We start from the raw sequence: 19953 nt of genomic DNA, 5'->3' as shown, positions 1-19953 counted from the left end.
CAAAGATGTGAATTAACATAAAAGATGCAGGAGGAAATGACTAACAATAGGACCCACAGAGGGGAGGGGAGAATTCCAGAAGAGTCCTTAGAATCCTTGTTTTTATGTCATATGTTGGATATGTGTAAAACTGTAATTTGAAAAACTATATATGTCTATCTCTCACAATTTGGAATCAGAAGGCCAAGATGGGGTATCAGGTGTCAAAGGTCAGTGTAAAGGAACACACTTTTAATGTCATAATATATCTTCAAAACATGAATAAAGCCGCACAACAAAGGTGCAAGACACTCTTCTGGAGAAATCTGCATTTGCTAAAATATCCCTTGTGGATAGGCCTTGGTTGCCACCTAGTGGTCATTGTATGTAAGCTCAGCCTTTGCTCACTGTAACTGATTTAATTCTCTTGCAGGAAAAAAAGACAACACAGAGTTTTGTGGCACAATGAAGACTGACAAATTTATTGTTTTTTAGACAGAAATGGCTGAATCGGGACACAGATTAATTAGACGCACGGCACTGCTTGATCCTAACTGTTTGGGTCTAACCATAGCCTGGGGTAGCTTGGTCGGTAGAGCACAAGACTTTATCTTGCGGTTCTGGGTTCGAGTCTCATGTTGGGTGAAAGATTCCTGCATTACATGGCACTGGACTAAATGGGCCTGGTCTTCTATGTTCTTATATACTGTCCATAAATATCCACATCGACAGTGACTTAGGAATCTGCCTAGTGCTAACTGGAAGCGAAAATGAATGCTGGACACTAAAGCATAGCAGTTTGAGAAAAGCGTCTCGATGTTTTGGGTGCCATAGGAAAATCTGGTTTCCCAGTGTGTTATGTACTGAGTTGAATAGGATCCAAAATGCAGCAGTCTGATTGGTCCTAGAACAATAGGATCCAGAATGCAGCAGTCTGATTGGTCCTAGAACAATAGGATCCAGAATGCAGCAGTCTGATTGGTTCTAGAACAATAGGATTCAGAATGAAGCAGTCTGATTGGTCCTAGAATATGATCCAAAATGCAGCAGTCTGATTGGTCCTAGAACAGTAGGATTCAGAATGCAGCAGTCTTATTGGTCCACAGGAGCCACTCAATCCAGCTCCAGGTGGAAGTGGATCTGCAACCTGATTGGCCTACAAGTGAATCCTGGAATTAGCCAATCACATGGGGCCCATTGTGTAAATAATGTATATAAAGCAGACATTCTGGGGGAACTTCCATTCCTCCTCACCACTCTCGACTCTGAATATATTTCCCAGTGCACCATCCCTTTCACAAAATCCCGGGGAGAGGGCCTTCTCAGGCACCATGGGGAAGTCTATTTTCCCAGTGCACCCTTCCACTCAAACTCCATCCCCAAACTCCCAAAATAAATAAAAATTTATAATAAAAAAAAACCAGGCAAGAGCTCCAATGGGGTGCAATGGGAAAGCTGATTTTCCCAGGGCCCCCACCCCTTCACACAGCACCCACAAACCCTGGCAGCAGCTCTGTCTTTTGCAGCGGCATCCCCTCGCAGTCTGGGCGGTGCCACGGGTGGTTCAGCAAGTCTGGGCCTCTCTCCTCCTCTCTTGAATTCGGGGGTCCAGAAAGGTGGAGGCGACTTGCCCCCGGGCTCTCTTGCAAAGCAGGACAGGTGTGCCCTTGGCTTCCGTTGCCGATGGTCACGTCAAGCGGCTTCATCCCGTGGGGGCCAAGGGAGCCCCTCTGATCATAGGGTGCTGCCGTGATTCTCTCGTCCGCCAGGATCTCGGCTGTACATGTGCTTGACTGTTGAGAGAGGAAAACAGCTAGAATGGTGACAGGGAGCGGCTGCCAAGACCACATAACACAGGTCCTGAAAGACATACAGTGGTACCTCGGGTTAAGTACTTAATTCATTCTTGAGGTCCGTACTTAAGCTGGAACTGTACTTAACCTGAAGCACCACTTTAGCTAATGGGGCCTCCTGCTGCCGCCACGCCGCTGGAGCACGATTTCTGTTCTCATCCTGAAGCAAAGTTCTTAACCTGAAGCACCATTTCTGGGTTAGCGGAGTCTGTAACCTGAAGCATATGTAACCCGAGGTACCACTGTACATTGGCTCACAGTACGTTTCTGAACACAATTCAAAGTGTTGGTGCTGACCTTTAAAACCCTAAACGGCCTCAGTCCAGTATCCCTGAAGGAGCGTCTCCATCCCCATTGCTCAGCCTGGACACTCCAGCTCCGAGGGCCTTCTAGCGGTTCCCTCCCTGTGAGAAGTGAGGTTACAGGGAAACAGGCAGAGGGTCTTCTCGGTGGTGGCACCCGCCCTGTGGAACGCCCACCAGATGTCAAGGAAATAAACAACTACAGTGGTACCTCAGGTTACATACGCTTCAGGTTACAGACTCCGCTAACCCAGAAATAGTACCTCGGGTTAAGAACTTTGCTTCAGGATGAGAACAGAAATTGCGCAGTGGCAGTGGGAGGCCCCATTAGCTAAAGTGATACCTCAGGTTAAGAACAGTTTCAGGTTAAGAACGGACCTCCGGAACGAATTAAGTTCTTAACCCGAGGTACCACTGTATCTGACTTTTAGAAGACATCTGAAGGCAGCCCTGTTTAGGGAAGCTTTTAATATTTGATGAATTATTGTATTTTAATATTTTGCTGGAAGCCGCCCAGAGTGGCTGAGGAAACCCAGACAGATGGGTGGGATATAAATAATCTATTATTATTATTATTATTATTATTATTATTATTATTATTATTATTATTATTTTCAAATAGCTTCTCTCCCTCTCTGCATGTAAGCAGTGACATTGGGAAATCTGTACTAGAGGAATTCAGTTCCTTCCCTGCCCCCCTTCATTTTTACAATGCTGTATAAATGGATCAGGGCAATGGCCCATCTAGGCCAACATCTTCTTCCCCTGGTGGGGGAATCCTACAAGCAGGATCCATGCACTAGAGTACCCTCCCGTCCTGTGTCTTCCAGCAACTGAGATTCAGAAGCGTTTCTGCCTGCGACTGGCAGAACACAGACATCATGGCTAGCTGCCTCCTCCATAAATTTGCCCAGTCCTCTTTTAAAGCCATCCGAGTTGGTGGCTGCCTGTGGGAGAGAGTTCCACAGGCTAACACTGAAGGGCTTTCTTTTATCGGCCTTGAATCTTCCAACGCTCCACTTCATTGGATGTCTGTGAGTTCTAGCGTTATGAGAGAGAAGGTGGGGAGAGAAACCTTCCTCTACCTATTTTCTCCACCCCATGCTTAATTTTGCAAACTTCTATCATGTCGCCTTTTCTCTTATAACAAAATCCCAAACGCTGTAGCTCAATGGGGGTCCAATTGCTTTGCATGCAGGTGATTCTGGGATCGATTCCCGACATCTCCAGGTAGACCTGGAAGAGGCTCCCTCAAAATCCTGGAGAGCTTCTGCTGGTCCACTGTGGCAAGCTGGCAAGCATGTTTACTGTTGCCACAGCCATTATTATGGGGATTAAGGTAAAGGGACCCCTGACCATTAGGTCCAGTTGTGGCCGACTCTGGGGTTGTGGTGCTCATCTCGCTTTATTGGCCAAGGGAGCCGGCGTACAGCTTCCGGGTCATGTGGCCAGCATGACTAAGCCGCTTCTGGCGAACCAAAGCAGTGCACGGAAACGCCGTTTACCTTCCCGCCGGAGCGGTACCTATTTATCTACTTGTACTTTGATGTGCTTTCAAACTGCTAGGTTGGCAGGAGCAGGGACCGAGCAACGGGAGCTCACCCCGTCGCGGGGATTCGAACCGCCGACCTTCTGATCAGCAAGCCCTAGGCTCTGTGGTTTAACCCACAGCGGCACCCGCATCCTTCATGGGGATTAAATCAGGTCTCAATCAATGGATGAAATTATGTCAGCCTACTATTTCAGAGCGATCAACGCCATACTTTCTGGATGGAGGCGAGGCTGAGTTCCATCTTCTTCTTCTGCGATAACGCCGGATTCCAGTGACACACGAGGCTATCGTTCTGGATGCTGTAATTCTTATTCCCAAGCAGCCAGTAAGTCTTCATTTTCCCTTTTCCCTGCCCAGGATGAGAAAGAAAAGGGGAGATTTCTAAACCCTCAGCTTAGCCAAGGTGATGTAACCATGTTTTTGTCTGGGTAGGGGTATTTGGGAATTCTCAGAAGCCAAAGAAATTGGCACAGCCGTGAAATCAGGGGTTCAAAATCAGTGCCGCTTCAAATGGTTTGGTCCGCCATCTTGATTCAAAATGGCACCCGGTTGCATCCAGACACAGGCGAAAACCAGCTCCTTGATCTGAGGAACCACAAACCAAAATGTGGTCCAAACCTGTGCAGTTTTGAAAGGGTCCGTCTGCCATCTTGATTCAAAATGGCACCCGGTTGCATCCAGACACAGGCAAAAACTAGCTCCTTGATCTGAGTAACCATAAACCTAAATTTGGTCCAAACCTGTGCAGTTTTGAGAGGGTCCATCTGCCATCTTGATTCAAAATGGCACCCAACTGTTTCCAAACATAGATGCAAACATGCTTCTTGGTTTTGTGCAACATTTGGCCAGGATATCTCAAGAGGTGTGCAAACGCACAGCGAATGGAAAAACAATTTTCCAAAACATAAAGTCAATTATTAGGTATTTGGTGTATTTGGTAAATGTAATCAATTTTTTTTAAAATAATAATAACAGGAAGTTATTTCCATCCTCTTTTTCTTCGTATATAAATCCAGAATGGATTGCAGCCAGTGCTGGTTGTAGACCCACTGAAGTTAGTGGATGTGAGTGACTCTATTAATTTCAACAGGTTTGCTCTGTGTTGAACTTAGTCAGAAACAACCCAGAGTGTGATATCTGGCTCAAACTGGTGCACCCTAGAAATCTCACTTCATTTTTTAAAAATACAAAATAAAGTTACTAGTCCTCAAGACTAACTTAGGTCCCACTAATTTCAAATTAATACAACTTAGTTGGATATAACCTATAGTTAGTCCTGCTCAGAGAAGACCCATTAATCTCAAGGGATCTCCTCTGATTAAAACTGAGTTGGGCACAACCCCACTGTAAGCTCCTTGGGGCAGAGAACTCGCCTTCCTTTCTCCTTTCTCCTGCAAATGCCCCAGGCTGCGCTAAATGAGTGGAGATAATAGTAGCAGTCACCTTCACTTCAATCTCCCCTCTTAGCTCAATGTCATAGGCATCGTCCTCCAGCAGCGCAAGGTATGTGGCTGAACTGATGTGGATCTTCTGAGCTGGGAAATGAGTTATCAGAAGACACATAGTTAAACGAGGAGCTGTCCTTGCGCCACCTCCTGGTCAAAAGAGGAAACTGTAGGTCAAACCCCCACAACCCATAATCCTCCTGGTTTGTTTGTTTGTTTGTTTACTGATTGATTGATTGATTGATTTACTACAGTGGTACCTTGGTTCTCAAACTTAATCCGTTCCCGAAGTCCGTTCCAAAACCAAAGCGTTCCAAAACCAAGGTGTGCTTTCCCATAGAAAGTAATGCAGAATGGATTCATCCATTCCAGACTTTTAAAAGCAACCTTTAAAACAGGCATTTAACATGAAATTCAAAATTGTAAAAAAGAAAACTTAATAAAAAATTATACACCCACACCCACATATATATGATGTCAAGAAATAACTATACACCCTTTAAAATACATCTGAAAGCAGCCCTGTATAGGGAAGTTTTTAATGTTTAATTACGTTTTTGTATATGCTGGAATATTTATGTATGCGATCACGGCTGCGGCGATGTTATTGGCCCAGAGATGGAAAGAAGATAAAGTCCCGACCAGAGAAGTACGGCAGATCAAGTTGATGGATTATGCCGAAATTGCTAAAATGACTGGATGGATCAGAAATCAGGAAGACCAAATTTTTAATAAGGAAGGGGGGAAATTTATAACCTCCCGGCATCCTTAACAAACTACAATTCCTAGAATTTCTTTGAGAGAAGTCGTGTGCTTTAAATGCATGGTGTGTAAACAGTCTGAGCGTTCTACTCTACGGGCCCAGTAAAATTAATAAGGCTTGGTTAACATCAGTGGGTCTACTCTGAGTAGGAGGAGTAGCAAGGGCTACAACCCAAGTACAGTGGTACCTCGGGTTACAAACGCTTCAGGTTACAGACTCCACTAATCCAGAAATAGTACCTTGGGTTAAGAACTGTGCTTCAGGATGAGAACAGAAATCATGCAGCGGCGGCACAGCAGCCCCATTAGCTAAAGTCGTGCTTCAGATTAAGAACAGTTTCAGGTTAAGAACAGACCTCCAGAACAAATTAAGTTCTTAACCCGAGGTACCACTGTAAAACAATTTGGAATCACAGTTGGAAAGAAGATAAAGTCTCAAAAAGGAACGGGGGAAATTGATAATTTATCTTAAAAACCATTGTAAACAGTTAAAATTGTTAGTAGGATTGAAATATCGCTTGTAGTTTAATGGTGAATTGGGATACAATGGAGAGGTAAAAGACTTGGAATATTCTAAAAGATTCAGGAGGAAATGATTAAAAATAGGACCCACAAAGGGGGGAGGGAAGTACAGGAGATTCTTTGGCATCTTGTTTCTATGTTGTATGTTTGATATGTGACTGTAAGATTTTAATCTGAAAAACGAAATAAAAAAACAAAAAACCCTGAACAGAATAATGCAAACTGGCTGCAATGGCAAGCTCTCTGGGATCTCGTGGGGCAGAGGGACATGGAGGGAGGTTGTGGGGGGCACAGCCACTCACGCAAACTGGTGGACTCCATACGAGAGGCCGTGTTCACCGTGTCACCAAAGAGGCAATATCGAGGCATTTTGTGTCCAACGACGCCAGCCACACACGGACCTAGGTGGGAGAAACAGGGAGAGAAGGGTAAATGTCAGGGCAGGCAGAGATGATTTGTTGTTCAATAACATAAGAAGAACCCGCTGGATTAGGCCAGATCCACTCCAGCATCCTTTTCTTATAGTAGCCAATGACAGTGGCGTAGCGTGGGTTGTCAGCACCCGGGGCAAGGCAAGTAATTTGCACCCCCTAACCCGTGGATTTGTGCCCCCTAACCCGTGGATTTGCACCCCCTAACCCTAACCCCCAGATGTTGCGCCCGGTGCGTCCGGCCCCCCCTGCACCCCCCACGCTACGCCACTGGACAGTGGTACCTTGGTTCTCAAACTTAATCCGTTCTGGAAGTCCATTCCAAAACCAAGACGTGCTTTCCCATAGAAAGCAGCACAAAATGGATCCATCCATTCCAGACTTTTAAAAACAACCCCTAAAACAGGCATTTATAGTGGTACCTCGGGTTAAGAACTTAATTCGTTCTGGAGGTCCGTTCTTAACCTGAAATTGTTCTTAACCTGAGGTACCACTTTAGCTAATGGGGCCTCCTGCTGCTGCACCATTTCTGTTCTCATCCTAAGGTAAAGTTCTTACCCCAAGGTACTAACTCTGGGTTAGTGGAGTCTGTAACCTGAAGCGTATGTGACTCGAGGTATCACTGTACCATGAAATTTACTATCTAACGGGACCATTGCTCCATAAAATGAAAGCAATAAACAATGTACTGCAGTCACAGAATCAACCAATACAGTACTGGAACTGGGTTCCACACAGTCACAAAAACAAAACAGGTGAAAAAACAAAACGGAAGTGTGGCACTCAAATTGGAAGCGTAACACTCTAAACGGAGCACGTTCGGCTTCCGAAAAAAGTTCGCAAACCGGAACACTTACTTCCGGGTTTGCAGTGTTTGGGTTCCAAGTTGTTTGAGTACCAAGGCATTTGAGAACCAAGGTACCACTGTATATGGGAAACCAGAGCACAAGAGCTTTCTCCTTGCCAGTGTGGTGTAGTGGTTAAGAGCGGTGGACTCGTAATCTGGTGAACCGGGTTTGCTTCCCCACTCCTCCACATGCAGCTGCTGGGTGACCTTGGGCTAGTCACACTTCTCTGAAGTCTCTCAGCCCCACTCACCTCACAGAGTGTTTGTTGTTGGGGAGGAAGGGAAAGGAGAATGTTAGCTGCTTTGAGACTCCTTAGGGTAGTGATAAAGCGGGATATCAAATCCAAACTCCTCTTCCTTCTCCTCTTCTGTGGAGGCAGAGCATAGCCATTGTGGCAAGTAGCCATCAATAGCACTCTCCTCCTCCACGAATTTGTCTAATCCTCTCTTAAAGCCACCCACATTGATGGCCATCCCTGCCTCTTGTGGCAAGGAGTTCCATAGTTTAACTTTGTGCTGCGAGGACTGAAATTCAGGAGATTTCTGTCGCGAATCTACCAGCATTCAGCTTCATTGGATGTCCTCAGATTCCAGAGGGAGAAAAAAATTGTTCCCTGCCGTGCTAAACTTCTACACGTCACCTCTTACTTGCTTTTTCTCTCAACGGGAAAGTCCCAAATGATGCAAACTTTCCCTATAGGCGGAGTCGCTCCATTCCCTTTATCATTGCAGTCACTGATTTAGTTAAATAATGTGCACTGCTTGATTGTAGAACGACAACAACAACCCGACACAAATCAGTTTACAAAAAGAATAAAAATGAAACTATTGGGTTTTTAAAAATCAGTTAAATGCCTTTAAAAAATGATTAAAATTGACAGAAAGGTGAATACCAAGTCAAAGAGTTGGACACCGCTGCCCCCATGTGGCTGCCTCTTCTCCATCTCTGCAAACCTGTCTCACCTGTGTGAATCCCGGCCCGTAGCTGCAGTTTGCCGCTGGGCATGTGGGGTATCACGACTTGCCGGACGGCGGCCACCAAGTCCAGAGCCATCTTGGCGATCTCATCGGCATGCTTTGTGCCGTTCCTCTCTGGCAAGCCGCTCACGACCATGTAGGCGTCCCCGATGGTCTCCACCTGGTGCGGAAGAGGGACCCAAAAATTGTGGAATTGGAAGAGACCTTGAGGACCATTTAATCAAGATCTGAGTGAAAATATAAAACATGCTTTCGGTGGCTTGGTCACCAGGCAAATTATTATTATTATTATTACTACTACTACTATAAATTTATTTCTGCCTGCCTTTTACCCTAAGGGTAATTAAGACACAGTATTAAAAGCAGTTTGAAATGGTAAAGGTAAAGGTAAAGGGACCCATGACCATTAGGTCCAGTCGTGGCCGACTCTGGGGTTGTGGTGCTCATCTCGCTTTACTGGCCGAGGGAGCCGGCGTACAGCTTCCGGGTCATGTGGCCAGCAGGACAAAGCTGCTTCTGGCAAACCAGAGCAGCGCACAGAAACACCGTTTACCTTCCCATCGGAGCAGTACCTATTTATCTACTTGCACTTTGACGTGCTTTCGAACTGCTAGGCTGGCAGGAGCAGGGACTGAGCAACAAGAGCTCACCCCGTCATGGGGATTCGAACCGCCAACCTTCTGATCAGCAAGCCCTAGGCTCTGTGGTTTAACCCACAGCGCCACCTGCGTCCCTTTGAAATGACTTACAATCTCAAAAATAGGCATTCCAAGTATCAAAAAAGGTGCATCTCCAGCAAATCTTTATATATATATACATATGGTTGTCAGATTAAAGTTTTACAATCACATATCCAACATACAACAAGATTCCAAAGAACCTCCTGGACTTCCCTCTTCCCCTTTGTGGGTCTTATTGTTAATCATTTCCTCCTGCATCTTTTCCCATAATCCAAACCTTTTGGATTATGTCCAAAATTCACCCTTAAACTACAAGTGTTATTCCAATCCTACTAACTTTTTTTGCTGTTTACAATGGTTTTTAAGATAAATTATAAATTTCCCCCATTCCTTATTAAAATTTTGATCTTCTTGATTTCTGATTCTTCTTTTAGCCATTTCAGCATGATCCATCAACTTGATCCATCAAGTTGATCTCCAGAAAACCTTATGTTGCTTGTTGTTATTCACAATGGCCCTGCCAGGTAGGGCCCTGGAGGGAAAGCGCTCTGGCCACTCCATCGTTTTCGGGTTGCCCTCCTCTTTTCCTGCCTCATAAGTCTTCCCTGACCACGGCGCTGCTTTAACAAAGCCAGAAGCCACTGACCTTGTAAACGTCGTAGGATTCGATCCGGGTATCGAAGCAGACGTAGAGGTTGTTGAGCATCTCAACCACCTGTAACGGGGTGCAGGAGGCAGCGATGCTGGTGAAACCCACAACATCCGAGAAGAAGATGGTTACCTGTTGTGGTGAAATGGATTGGGCTGTATTATCATACCTCATCATCATAAGGAGAAAATCCAAAACTATGGCTATGAAGCAGTGGGAGTTCTTAAATGATTCTTTACAAAGCAAGGGCTCGACTATAAAAATCTGGTTGTGTTTAGAATAATCTTGAGCGTAATATAAAAAAATCTTTTATGTTCTTAAATGATTCTTTACAAAACCAGGGCTCGACTATAAAAATCTGGTTGTGTTTAGAATAATCTTGAGCGTAATATAAAAAAATACAAAGTGAGACATTAAGGAAATCCAAATGGAAAATATGAAGAGCAGAGGATCTGACGAACGGATTAAAAATGCATGAGGCAAACGGTGGAAGTCTTTTTTTTTTTTTAAACACTTTTTAAGGTAGTTAAGGACAAGATGAAATTATACAATTGAATATAAATATAGATGGGAAACGGCTATATATAGTGAATACTTATCTACCAGTACTTTAAAAAAAATTCACCTATGATCCTTTTCTTTTACTTCTTTATTTTTTCTTTGTTCTTTTTTTCTTTTTTCTGATATCTTATCTTTCATTTCACTCCTTTATTGTGAATAGCATTTTATAGAGGTATAAATAACTGTAAATATGAAAAAAGACGAAGTATTCTCTAATTTTTTTCCTTGGTTATATATATTTCTTTTTATTTTGTATTTTCTTTTGTTGTAAATATGTACGTTTACTAATTTGTACTTAATAAAAATTTAATTAAAATAAATAAATATATATACCATACCTCTCCAACAAAGGGGGCTGGTTCCTGGGTTACAGGTAGAGCTGGCTCAAGGTTGGGGGGGGGGCTCCATAAGGTGAGCACTTTCCTACTGTAGGGGTGCCCCAGGCCTACTTGGAAGTAGAGGGGAGGCAGTGGTAATAGTGCAGACCCACCAAGTTGTGGGATGCAATCCACTGGGAGCAGTCAAGTACAACATTCCTTGTTTTCCTAGAGTGGACATGCAAGGGGATGTTGGTTCAGCCAGTCAAAACTTCCTGTACCTCCTGGGTTGGAGCATCCTTCCTTGCATGTGACTAGTGGTGGGCGTGACCTTACCTGTTCAGGTAATAAAAGGACGAGTCACGCAGCACCCCTTCCCTCTTTTTGACTTCCTTCATCGTTTGACCAGCTTTTAGCTAGGACTGCTCTGCTTGCACTGGGATTATCCCCCCATATGGGGTAGATCCACATGTACATATTTGTAGCTAAGTCTGCCTTCATGGATTCAACTGTGAACTGATGTGAGTAAACTTCTTTTATTGACTTTGAATAAGATTGTTGAGTCTTTATTCTTTTAAGAGGAATTAAAGGGAATTTGAGGGATGTGGGTGGTGCCGTGGGTTAAAACCACAGAGCCTAGGACTTGCCAATCAGAACGTCAGCGGTTCGAATCCCTGCGACGGGGTGAGCTCCCGTTGCTCGGTCCCTGCTCCTGCCAACCTAGCAGTTCAAAAACACGTCAAAGTGCAAGTAGATCAATAGGTACCGCTCCGGCGGGAAGGTAAACGGCGTTTCCGTGCGCTGCTCTGGTTCGCCAGAAGCGGCTTAGTCATGCTGGCCTCATGACCCGGAAGCTGTATGCCGGCTCCCTCGGCCAATAAAGCGAGATGAGCGCTGCAACCCCAGATTTGGTCATGACTGGACCTAATAGTCAGGGGTCCCTTTACCCTTTACCTAAAGGGAATTTACCAGGAATATACAATTCAATCTGAAGACAGACTGAATTGTATAATAGTGAGAGGCTTACACAAGCCTGCAACCAGCTATCTGCTGTGCATGTGGGGAATGTAACTCTGCTACATAAAGAAACTCACTAGCGCAAGTTAGGAAGGATATTAATAAACAATATATCCTCTCCTGCCACGCTGAACATTCCCACACAAGTGTCCCTATTTTCCAGGGACAGTCCCGGATTTACAGAAGCCGTCCCAGGTTCTGATTTGATCCTGGAATGTCCCGCTTTTCTTCAGGACATCTGTATGTTCAATGGAGAAAAGTTGAAGGGTATGGTCAGACGTCCTTATTTTCATCGGAGAAATGTTGGAGGGTATAGAGTTATCTGACCCCCGAGCCACCTGAAGGCAGTTGTTTAAATGTTTAATGTTTTATTGCATTTTTATATATGTTGGAAGTCACCCAAGAGTCAGATGAGCAGTGTATAATAAATAAATAGAATAGAATAGGACATCCCTATTTTCATCAGAGAAATGTTGGAAAGTATGTGCTCCCCCTGGAGCTGCCGTTTTAATTTCCCATTTTAGCATCTTGGGAAATCAAAATGGCTGCTCCCAGACCTTCACTTGCAGGACTGCTCTTTAAATTTCCCCACAATCCATCGAAGCATGGCCACCACCATGAGCATTGTGGGAAATAAAAATGGCTGCTCCAGACGTTGTGGTGGCTCTTAGCAGGCTGCTCTTCTTCCGGGCCAAACCATCACAGGACAAGTGTTTAAGCAGCTATCACATCTACACAATAGATAGCCGTGTGCTTACGTGTTTATTACATTTTTGTCCCACCTTTTTCTCCGCAGGAGCTCCAGGTGGCTCACTCATTTAACCCCCACAACAGCCCTGTGAGGTGGGTCAGGCTGAGAGGCAATGACTGGCCCAGTGAGTTTCACAGACTAGTGGAGATTCGAACCCAGGTCTCCCAGGTCCCAGTCCAGAACTCTAACCACTACACTACTCCAGGTTTGGGAAAACAGCTCCACAGCAGGATTTGAGGAAAGGTGTCTTTCCTGTGATTATAAAAAGCCCTCTTTGATATTCTGTCCTAAAGGCTTCCCGGATCCTCGCTTAATTCTTCGTTTCCCCCCTCTGAATTCCCTATAGCTGCCGCAATTATCTCCAGATGTCTTTCTGCAATTCTCTCCTCCAAGGCTTCGTCTTTGATGCCGAGGGTTCTGATCCGGCTGTTCGTAATTGCTCAATTACGGAATTGTTTAGGAAATTACACCTCTCGTTGAAATGCAAATGTAATTCTTTGTCAGGGTGGGGTGCGGTCAAGAGGGTCCCCCTGCATGACGATCCCCGAGCACCCAGAGACGAGGGAGGAGATGGTGAAAATGAGGTCGTTTATTTCCCTGCGAGGTACCATTTCCTGGCAAACCTTTGGGGAGCAGAAGGCGTTTCAAAATGGTTGCCAACATGTGACCACCCAAGAGGTGCGAGGGAACTATGAGGAGCAGTAGCTCTTCATAGAATTGCAGAGTTCAACTAGTCCAACAGCCTGCAACGCCACTGGACCCCACTTACTCTCCTTTCGATTCTTATCCCTAAGGCATAAAGACAACAGCCGATAAAATCTTTTGTTATTGAGAATTTTAGACTGTCTTGCCAGAGTGGTGCCTGCTCTAGTTATCTCTCGCTCAGACTACTGCAATGTGTTCTATGTGGGTCTACCTTTGAAGGTGACCCGGAAACTACAACAAATCCAGAATGCAGCAGCTAGACTGGTGTCTGGGAGCGGCCACCGTGACCACATAACACCGGTCCTGAAAGACCTACATTGGCTCCCAGTACGTTTCCGAGCACAATTCTAAGTGTTGGTGCTGACCTTTAAAGCCCCAAACAGCTTCAGCCCAGTATACCTGAAGGAGCGTCTCCACCCCCATTGTTCTACCCGGACACTGAGGTCCAGTGCCGAGGGCCGTCTGGCGGTTCCCTCCCTGTGAGAAGCAAGGCTACAGGGAACCAGGCAGAGGGCTTCTCGGTAGAGGCACCCGCCCTGTGGAACGCCCTCCCACCAGATGTCAAAGCGAAAAACAACTACCAGACTTTTAGAAGACATCTGAAGGCAGCCCTGTTTAGGGAAGCTTTTAATGTTTAACAGACTACTGTAATTTAATATTTTTTTGGAAGCTGCTCAGGGTGGCTGGGGAACCCCAGCCAGATGGGCAGGGTATAAATAATATTTTTTATTATTATATTATTATTATCTGAATGAAAAACTGTTCATTTGGCATTTGGGGAAAGGGGTCTGTTGGGAAGCTGAAAGCCTCAAGCCTCTTGGCGTGTTATCTGTTTTCATTTATTCAATTTATTTGCAAAATTTCCTACCCTGTCAACATATACAGTACCACCACTCTCCTCTGGGCCACGCTTTCAGAATAAAAATCTGCTCACGCTCAGAAATACATCGGAAAACACAACTAGGATTGTCCTCTGTATCACTTGATGTCCTTGCTCTCATTTTGAAAAGGTATCTATCCATTAAAAAATATTTTGATACTACACTGCGCTACACTACACTGAAATGTTGAAATGTTTCTTTGATTGTCCTAGAATCTTCCTGCTACGCTTGCCATCCTCTTGTGCTACATTGCTAGGACCTTGGAGAGACCAGCGTTCAAATCCCTCCACTTGGAGCTCACTGGATGGCCTTGGGGCCAGTCATTGCATCTTGGTCTAACCTACCTCACAGGGTTGTTTTGAAGATTGACTGAGGAGGGAGATCCCTGGGTACAACGCCTTGAGTTCCTTGGAGAAAAAAGTGGGATTTAAAGGTTAATAATAATAATTTTTAAAATGTAACACAGTGGGGAACATTTGAAGGCTGAAAGATGCTGTTTCTAGCAACCCTGAACTCACTGGCAGAGAAAATGTGGCTGGTTTCTCACTGTTTTGTAGGATGTTTTCGATGGAGGTGGTTTGCTGCACTGGGACCCTTTGGGAGGAAAGGTGGGATACAAATTTTATTATTTGTTTATTCTCTGCACTGACTGCCCTTGAGCGACATCCCTGAATCGAAGAGACCAGGCTAGCGGTGTGCAAGGTGTGCAAGTCACCTGTGACGGCATTTTTACCTGGTCGTAATTTTCCGCCTCCACATGCTTGCGTTTCCTTAGCTGCTTGGCGACGGATTTGGGCAACATCTGGTGCAGGAGGTCCTCAGCCAAGCTCCGCTCACGCTTCAAATCCTCTGTCCGTTCCTTGAGGCTCCTGGCGTAATTCCAGATCCAATCTGTCATCTCCTTGAACGACACCAGGACGATGGGGTAGATGAGGCTGGCGACCGCCAGCAGGCAGATCTTGAGGCTCACCAGGGAGAGGATATCTCTGGATTTCTTGCTGAGCCTCTGACGGCTCTTCTCCCACAAGCAGGCCTGCAAGGAATCCAAGTCCTTCGCCAAATGCTCGTCCAGTGGCAATGGCGAGGGTGGTGGGGAGAAAACTGGGATGCCCCCATATTGGGTGGAAGAGATGGAGAGGTTTGGGTTCTCCGCCCAACACCCTCGAATGCTTTCAGATGCGATGACGGCATAGGTCAGAACGGCAGACATTTGGTACCACAGGCCTTGGGCCTCCACAGAAGATGATGGAGGCATCTCTTGGGGCTTCAGGAAGCCTCCTTTGGTTCTGAGGATGGCTCTGAGGGACGCCACGTCAACCCAATCTGGGTTCGACTTTATCGCTTCAAGGTCTTCCTCAGGACTCCCAAAAACCTCGAGGATTTCGGAAACAATCCTGGACCACGCGAGACCCATCACCGCCGCTTGGGTGCCATTCAGCTTCTCCCTGATCTCACTGGCGAAAGTTTGGCACCCAAAGTCTTCCTTGCATGGCACCTGCATCACATGGTCCTTCCCTCCGGATCCCTCGCAGGAAACTGCAAATTTCCCCAACGCGCGATCCAGGAAGAACGTGTTCAGTGCTTTGCCCTCGCCATCTTCCGGGCTACGAATCTCATCTCTGAAGAGGCTGGCGAGATGGAGGACCCAGACGGTCTGGCAGGAGGGGATGCTGGTGAGGGCCGCCTTGGCGTTCCTCCACGATTCCAGAGTTTTGCTTAAATCCAGAGAGATGCTCCCCATCAGGGTGGCCACGGAGACCAGGCAGGCGACCAGGATTCGCCTCACTGTCTTGCTGGTGCTACAGGGACAGAAGCTGAGGAAAGGAAAGGAGAAACTGGTTAATTTTGTCCCCTTCACAAGCGGAAAGATATACAGACTCATAGAATTGCAGAGTTGGAAAGCAACCGAAGGATCATCTGGTCCAACCCTTGGAATGCAGGAATCACAGCTGAGTCAATATCAATCTCAGTTTTCCTCCCTTTCTCGTTTTCCCATTCATAAGTTCATTTCTCCACATTTTCACGTCACGTCAGGTTTTCCCAGCTGGATAAACGGGACATAAAGTAATTAAAAACAGTTTAAAGCAAGAAGACAACAAATAAATTTAAAGCAAGGCTAAAACCCTAAAAACTGGTGGCAGTTTTAGTCTTCCTTTAGGTGCTTTTGTTGTCTCAAGTGTTATTAATGGTTTTAAATTACCTTATGTGTAAATCGCCTTGAGAAGGCAGTTAATAAATCAATGGTGTGTATCTGTATCTAATCTATATCTGTATCTGGGGTATTTTTTTTAAAAAAAAGACCTGATGAAAAATCAGCAGCCTTTTTGATGGGTTATTCTTATCTTTTTGGATGATGAATTATTCTTAATGCCAATAGGAATTGGTGGTGTTTGTTTTTTCCTCTTCCTTATCCCTTTTCTCCTCTGCTATATTTGTAATAAAACACACACATAAGAGCACCTCTGTGCAAATAAATAAAAAGAGGGAAAATAGAACACCACTTTTTTCCAGAGCAAGTATAGTGAAAATGATGCAACTGGACAACACAGCATTTGATGGTGAGTTAATAGGAGAAAAAAATATTCTGAAAGATTGCTTCATGAATTTGCTGTGGAGCTTAGGATTTTTTTGATGAACCCATAGGGCAAGATGGGGCTGTGGTGATGATCTAGAAATGTGATGATTTAACATCCTCCTCTGCAATAATAAGTATCAGCATAAAATTTATTGGTTTCCTACTAAGCCTTCCCATTTGAAACGAGTCTAGCAAACTAGAAAAGTCTAGCAAACATTTATCTCACACAAATTGGTTTAGATATCAGCTGTTTTATTGATGCAAACTGGGGGGGGGGGAATCCAAAATGGATCGCAAGACGTTTTAGAGAAAAATATGAACATTTGAGGGAATAAATGGTTTGCATTTGTGAATAATTTCATTCCTTTCTTAGCTCTGCTTCTGAGCTATTCAATTTTCTGTTTCTAACAATGCAAGTTTTTACATTTCAAGTTAACCGTGCAATTTTTAAAACAAAAACACCTAGCAATCTCAATGTTTTTTAAAAACAGTTTCTAGCCCTTTCATTTTCTCCTACTGCACCTTTTATATTTGAATCTATGATTCAGTAAAATAATTATACATTGTGGATAGCACAGAACAAATTCGTGGAAATGAAAAACTTAATTGTAATCAATTTCTTTTTTTCCATCTTTGATAATTCTTATCCCCAATCAGTTTGCTTGGCTTGAATTATCCAGCTTTTCACTCAAGAGATGAAATTTAATTTTCTCAATGGGTTTAACAGTTTGGGGGATTGTGCAGAGAGGATCAGCTGAATAAGGTTTGCATTCTGGTGGTAAATTTCGGTTCCTTGGTTAGTTTATGGTTCATCTGAATAATATTTTTTAAAGCTTTTTATATTCAGAATCTGGTCCATCAATTTGACCAAATCTCAGTCTGTTTCCTTAGCCAGTTTCAAAGTTGTTTGATTGCTGTTTTATGCTGTTTAGATCAATTTCTACTGCCTTGTTTTTCCTGTATATGAAAAGGCGTATTAAATACACAAACACACACAACCATTCTTTTCTGATAGCTCCCGGCTTCCTAGGTCTCCTGGATCTCTCCCCTCCCTGAAACTTCCCACTTTCCCCCCCTTTCCAGTAAAAATTCAGCACAACTTTTCTCCTGGTTTTTGTCTCCTTTACAGCACCTACCTGCAGGTTGCACAGCTGTTCCACGAGTTCCCTTGCCCCCAAACTTGCTCTTCCTTGCCGTTGTCTTGCTTGAGGTTGGATTTCCCCTTGAGTGAAGTTGAGGAGGTAAAAAACCGTTGGCTGCCCACTCCAGACATGGAACCCTTCCCAGACTTGGGGACTGGTAAACAGAGATTATGGGAATTGGCCAGAGATGATACCTTGTTCAAAAGCTCCTTTGAGTCCCAGTGCCTGGAAGCAGCAGTTATCCCCCTCTGGAGGCTTGGTAGGGTACCAGTGGCTCTCCCCTCTCTGTGTGTAAAGGGTGGTGCTGATGCTGGAAGAGGAACTGAGATGTCTGTTTGTGGCAAAAGATGGAGAGGACCCACAGAACCATTCCAGGTCCGCGAGCCGTGTTGGCTAACTCCCTACACTGATCATGCAAACGGTGGGGGCAGAATTATCTAGCAGCTGTAACTGGGGGAAAGGCAAGTGGTTAGACTTAAATATGTTTGGGATACAAACTCTCCCTAATGAAAATTCATTTGCAAAGTTTTTAAACGTGCGCTTGCATGGAAAATTTATTTGCTCATTTATTCAAGCTATTTCTTTCAAAACGTAACGCCAGCATAAAGTGAAAAACGCTCTCTTTATTCATTCTGTGTTGCCAGCTATAGTGCAGATGGGGGAAGCAGTTTGCTCCTGTGTGGTGCACCCTGGCTCTCAGAAGGTACAGATCCAGACCCCAGCTTAAAAAAGGCTCCCCGCCCCTGCTGGAACTGAAGGCGAGGACTGTGTTGCAAATAACATCAGTTTTCAAAAAAGAAAAGGCACTAGCTGGTTAATGCTCACTAGGATGAAGCCCCACTGCAGGCACTAGAACAGGCATAGGCAACCTCGGTCCTCCAGATGTTTTGGAACTACAATTCCCATCAACCCTGATCACTAGTCCTGTTAGCTAGGAATCATGGGAGTTGTAGTCCCAAAACATCTGGCGGGCCGAGGTTGCCTATGCCTGCACTAGAATTTAATTTTGGGTCAAAATGCCTATATAGGATTGGGGTTCACACACATGGTATAGAACTCCGGCACAAATGGCGTATATAGTGAAAGGGTTTAGTCCCAAATGCTGGCATTGTGGTCAGGAAAAAGGACTATATTCACACATGCGGTGGGAATGTAATCTGGTTAAGGAATTTTGGCAAAAGATTATAAAGGTAATTTCTGGACTATTTCAAATAAACATAGAAGTTAATAGGGATTTGTTATTTTCGGGAATACTGGGAGACAACAAAGTAAAAAGTAATAAGCAAGAGTTGTACAAGATTATGATTCTAGCTGGAATGGCAGTTATTGCTTTGGGATGGAAAAAAAAAGGCCAAATGGAATATGGAAAAGTGGAATGATCATGTTTTTGAATACGTACAATCAGAAATATTTGCACAGATAGTGGCAGAGGATAGATGGGAAAACAAATGCCAAAGAATCACAAATAAATGGGCTTTTTACAGGGACTGGATAGAATGAGAGGAAGCCAACCCTAACATACAAGCTCGAATGAACAGACTGTCTACATGGATAAAGATATGAAGAAGGAAGGCCTGACGGGGGGGGAGGTGGAGTGGGGAGGGAGGGGAAGGGGGGGGGAGTAAACCGGATGGTATTTTGAATTGATTTTGTTATGTAAGCCTTTTCCTCAGAAACCATATATATTAATGTTATGTAGTTAGGCACTGTAGTATGAATGATTTTTGTTCTGTATTCTTTGTTTTATAGTATATATATATAAAATAATGTTATGTTACTAAGCAAATTTAATAAAACGGGGGGGGGGGGGTGCGGATTTGTCACAGGAGACAGTGTGTTAAAAGCAATTGTGTTAGAAGCAATAGCTGGCTTTGCTAATTTAGCTTCAGTAAAAAACTGACAATCAGCTGGCACAACAGTCCTGAATGAACGAACTTTATTACGGTCTCAGACCAGGATTAAAAAAGCATATAGATAAAATAGCAGATAGGATTTTTTTTAACC

At 44.5% G+C, this 19953-nt stretch overlaps 1 protein-coding gene across 2 annotated transcripts; it reads right to left on the bottom strand.

Moving 5' to 3' along the window:
- Positions 1–1397: 1397 nt before the first annotated feature.
- On the bottom strand, positions 1398–19522 carry LOC309376782 (uncharacterized protein). Of its 2 annotated transcripts, XM_081923589.1 has the most exons (9): positions 17944–19522; positions 14966–16046; positions 14577–14639; positions 9998–10132; positions 8657–8831; positions 6718–6816; positions 5130–5221; positions 3898–4035; positions 1398–1772 (listed from the first exon to the last, which is right to left on the bottom strand). In XM_081923589.1, exons 1-9 carry the CDS (start codon positions 18078–18080, stop codon positions 1461–1463), a joined length of 2232 nt encoding a protein of 743 aa, XP_081779715.1. In that variant the 5' UTR covers positions 18081–19522; the 3' UTR covers positions 1398–1460. The 2 variants fall into 2 exon arrangements, with proteins under 2 accessions (XP_081779715.1, XP_081779716.1); XM_081923590.1 differs by lacking the exon at positions 14577–14639.
- Between the last annotated feature and the right edge of the window lie 431 nt (positions 19523–19953).

The sequence above is a fragment of the Podarcis melisellensis genome (assembly GCF_964234715.1).
Source record: "Podarcis melisellensis genome assembly, chromosome: 8".
NCBI classification, from domain to species: Eukaryota; Metazoa; Chordata; class Lepidosauria; order Squamata; family Lacertidae; genus Podarcis; species Podarcis melisellensis.
The sequence above is the reverse complement of the archived record's forward strand: the minus strand, read 5'-3'. Positions and strand labels throughout refer to the sequence as shown.

Bases quoted from the DNA above. Each gene is read 5' to 3' on its own strand.
- LOC309376782 (XM_081923589.1), bottom strand. From the start codon at position 18,080: ATGTCTGGAGTGGGCAGCCAACGGTTTTTTACCTCCTCAACTTCACTC. The intron at 14,640-14,965 runs GTAAAAATGCCG...TTTTTCTCCAAG, and splicing joins AGGCGGAAAATTACGACCAG to GAACTCAAGGCGTTGTACCC. The intron at 5,222-6,717 runs GTGAGTGGCTGT...CTCATTTCCCAG, and splicing joins TATGGAGTCCACCAGTTTGC to CTCAGAAGATCCACATCAGT.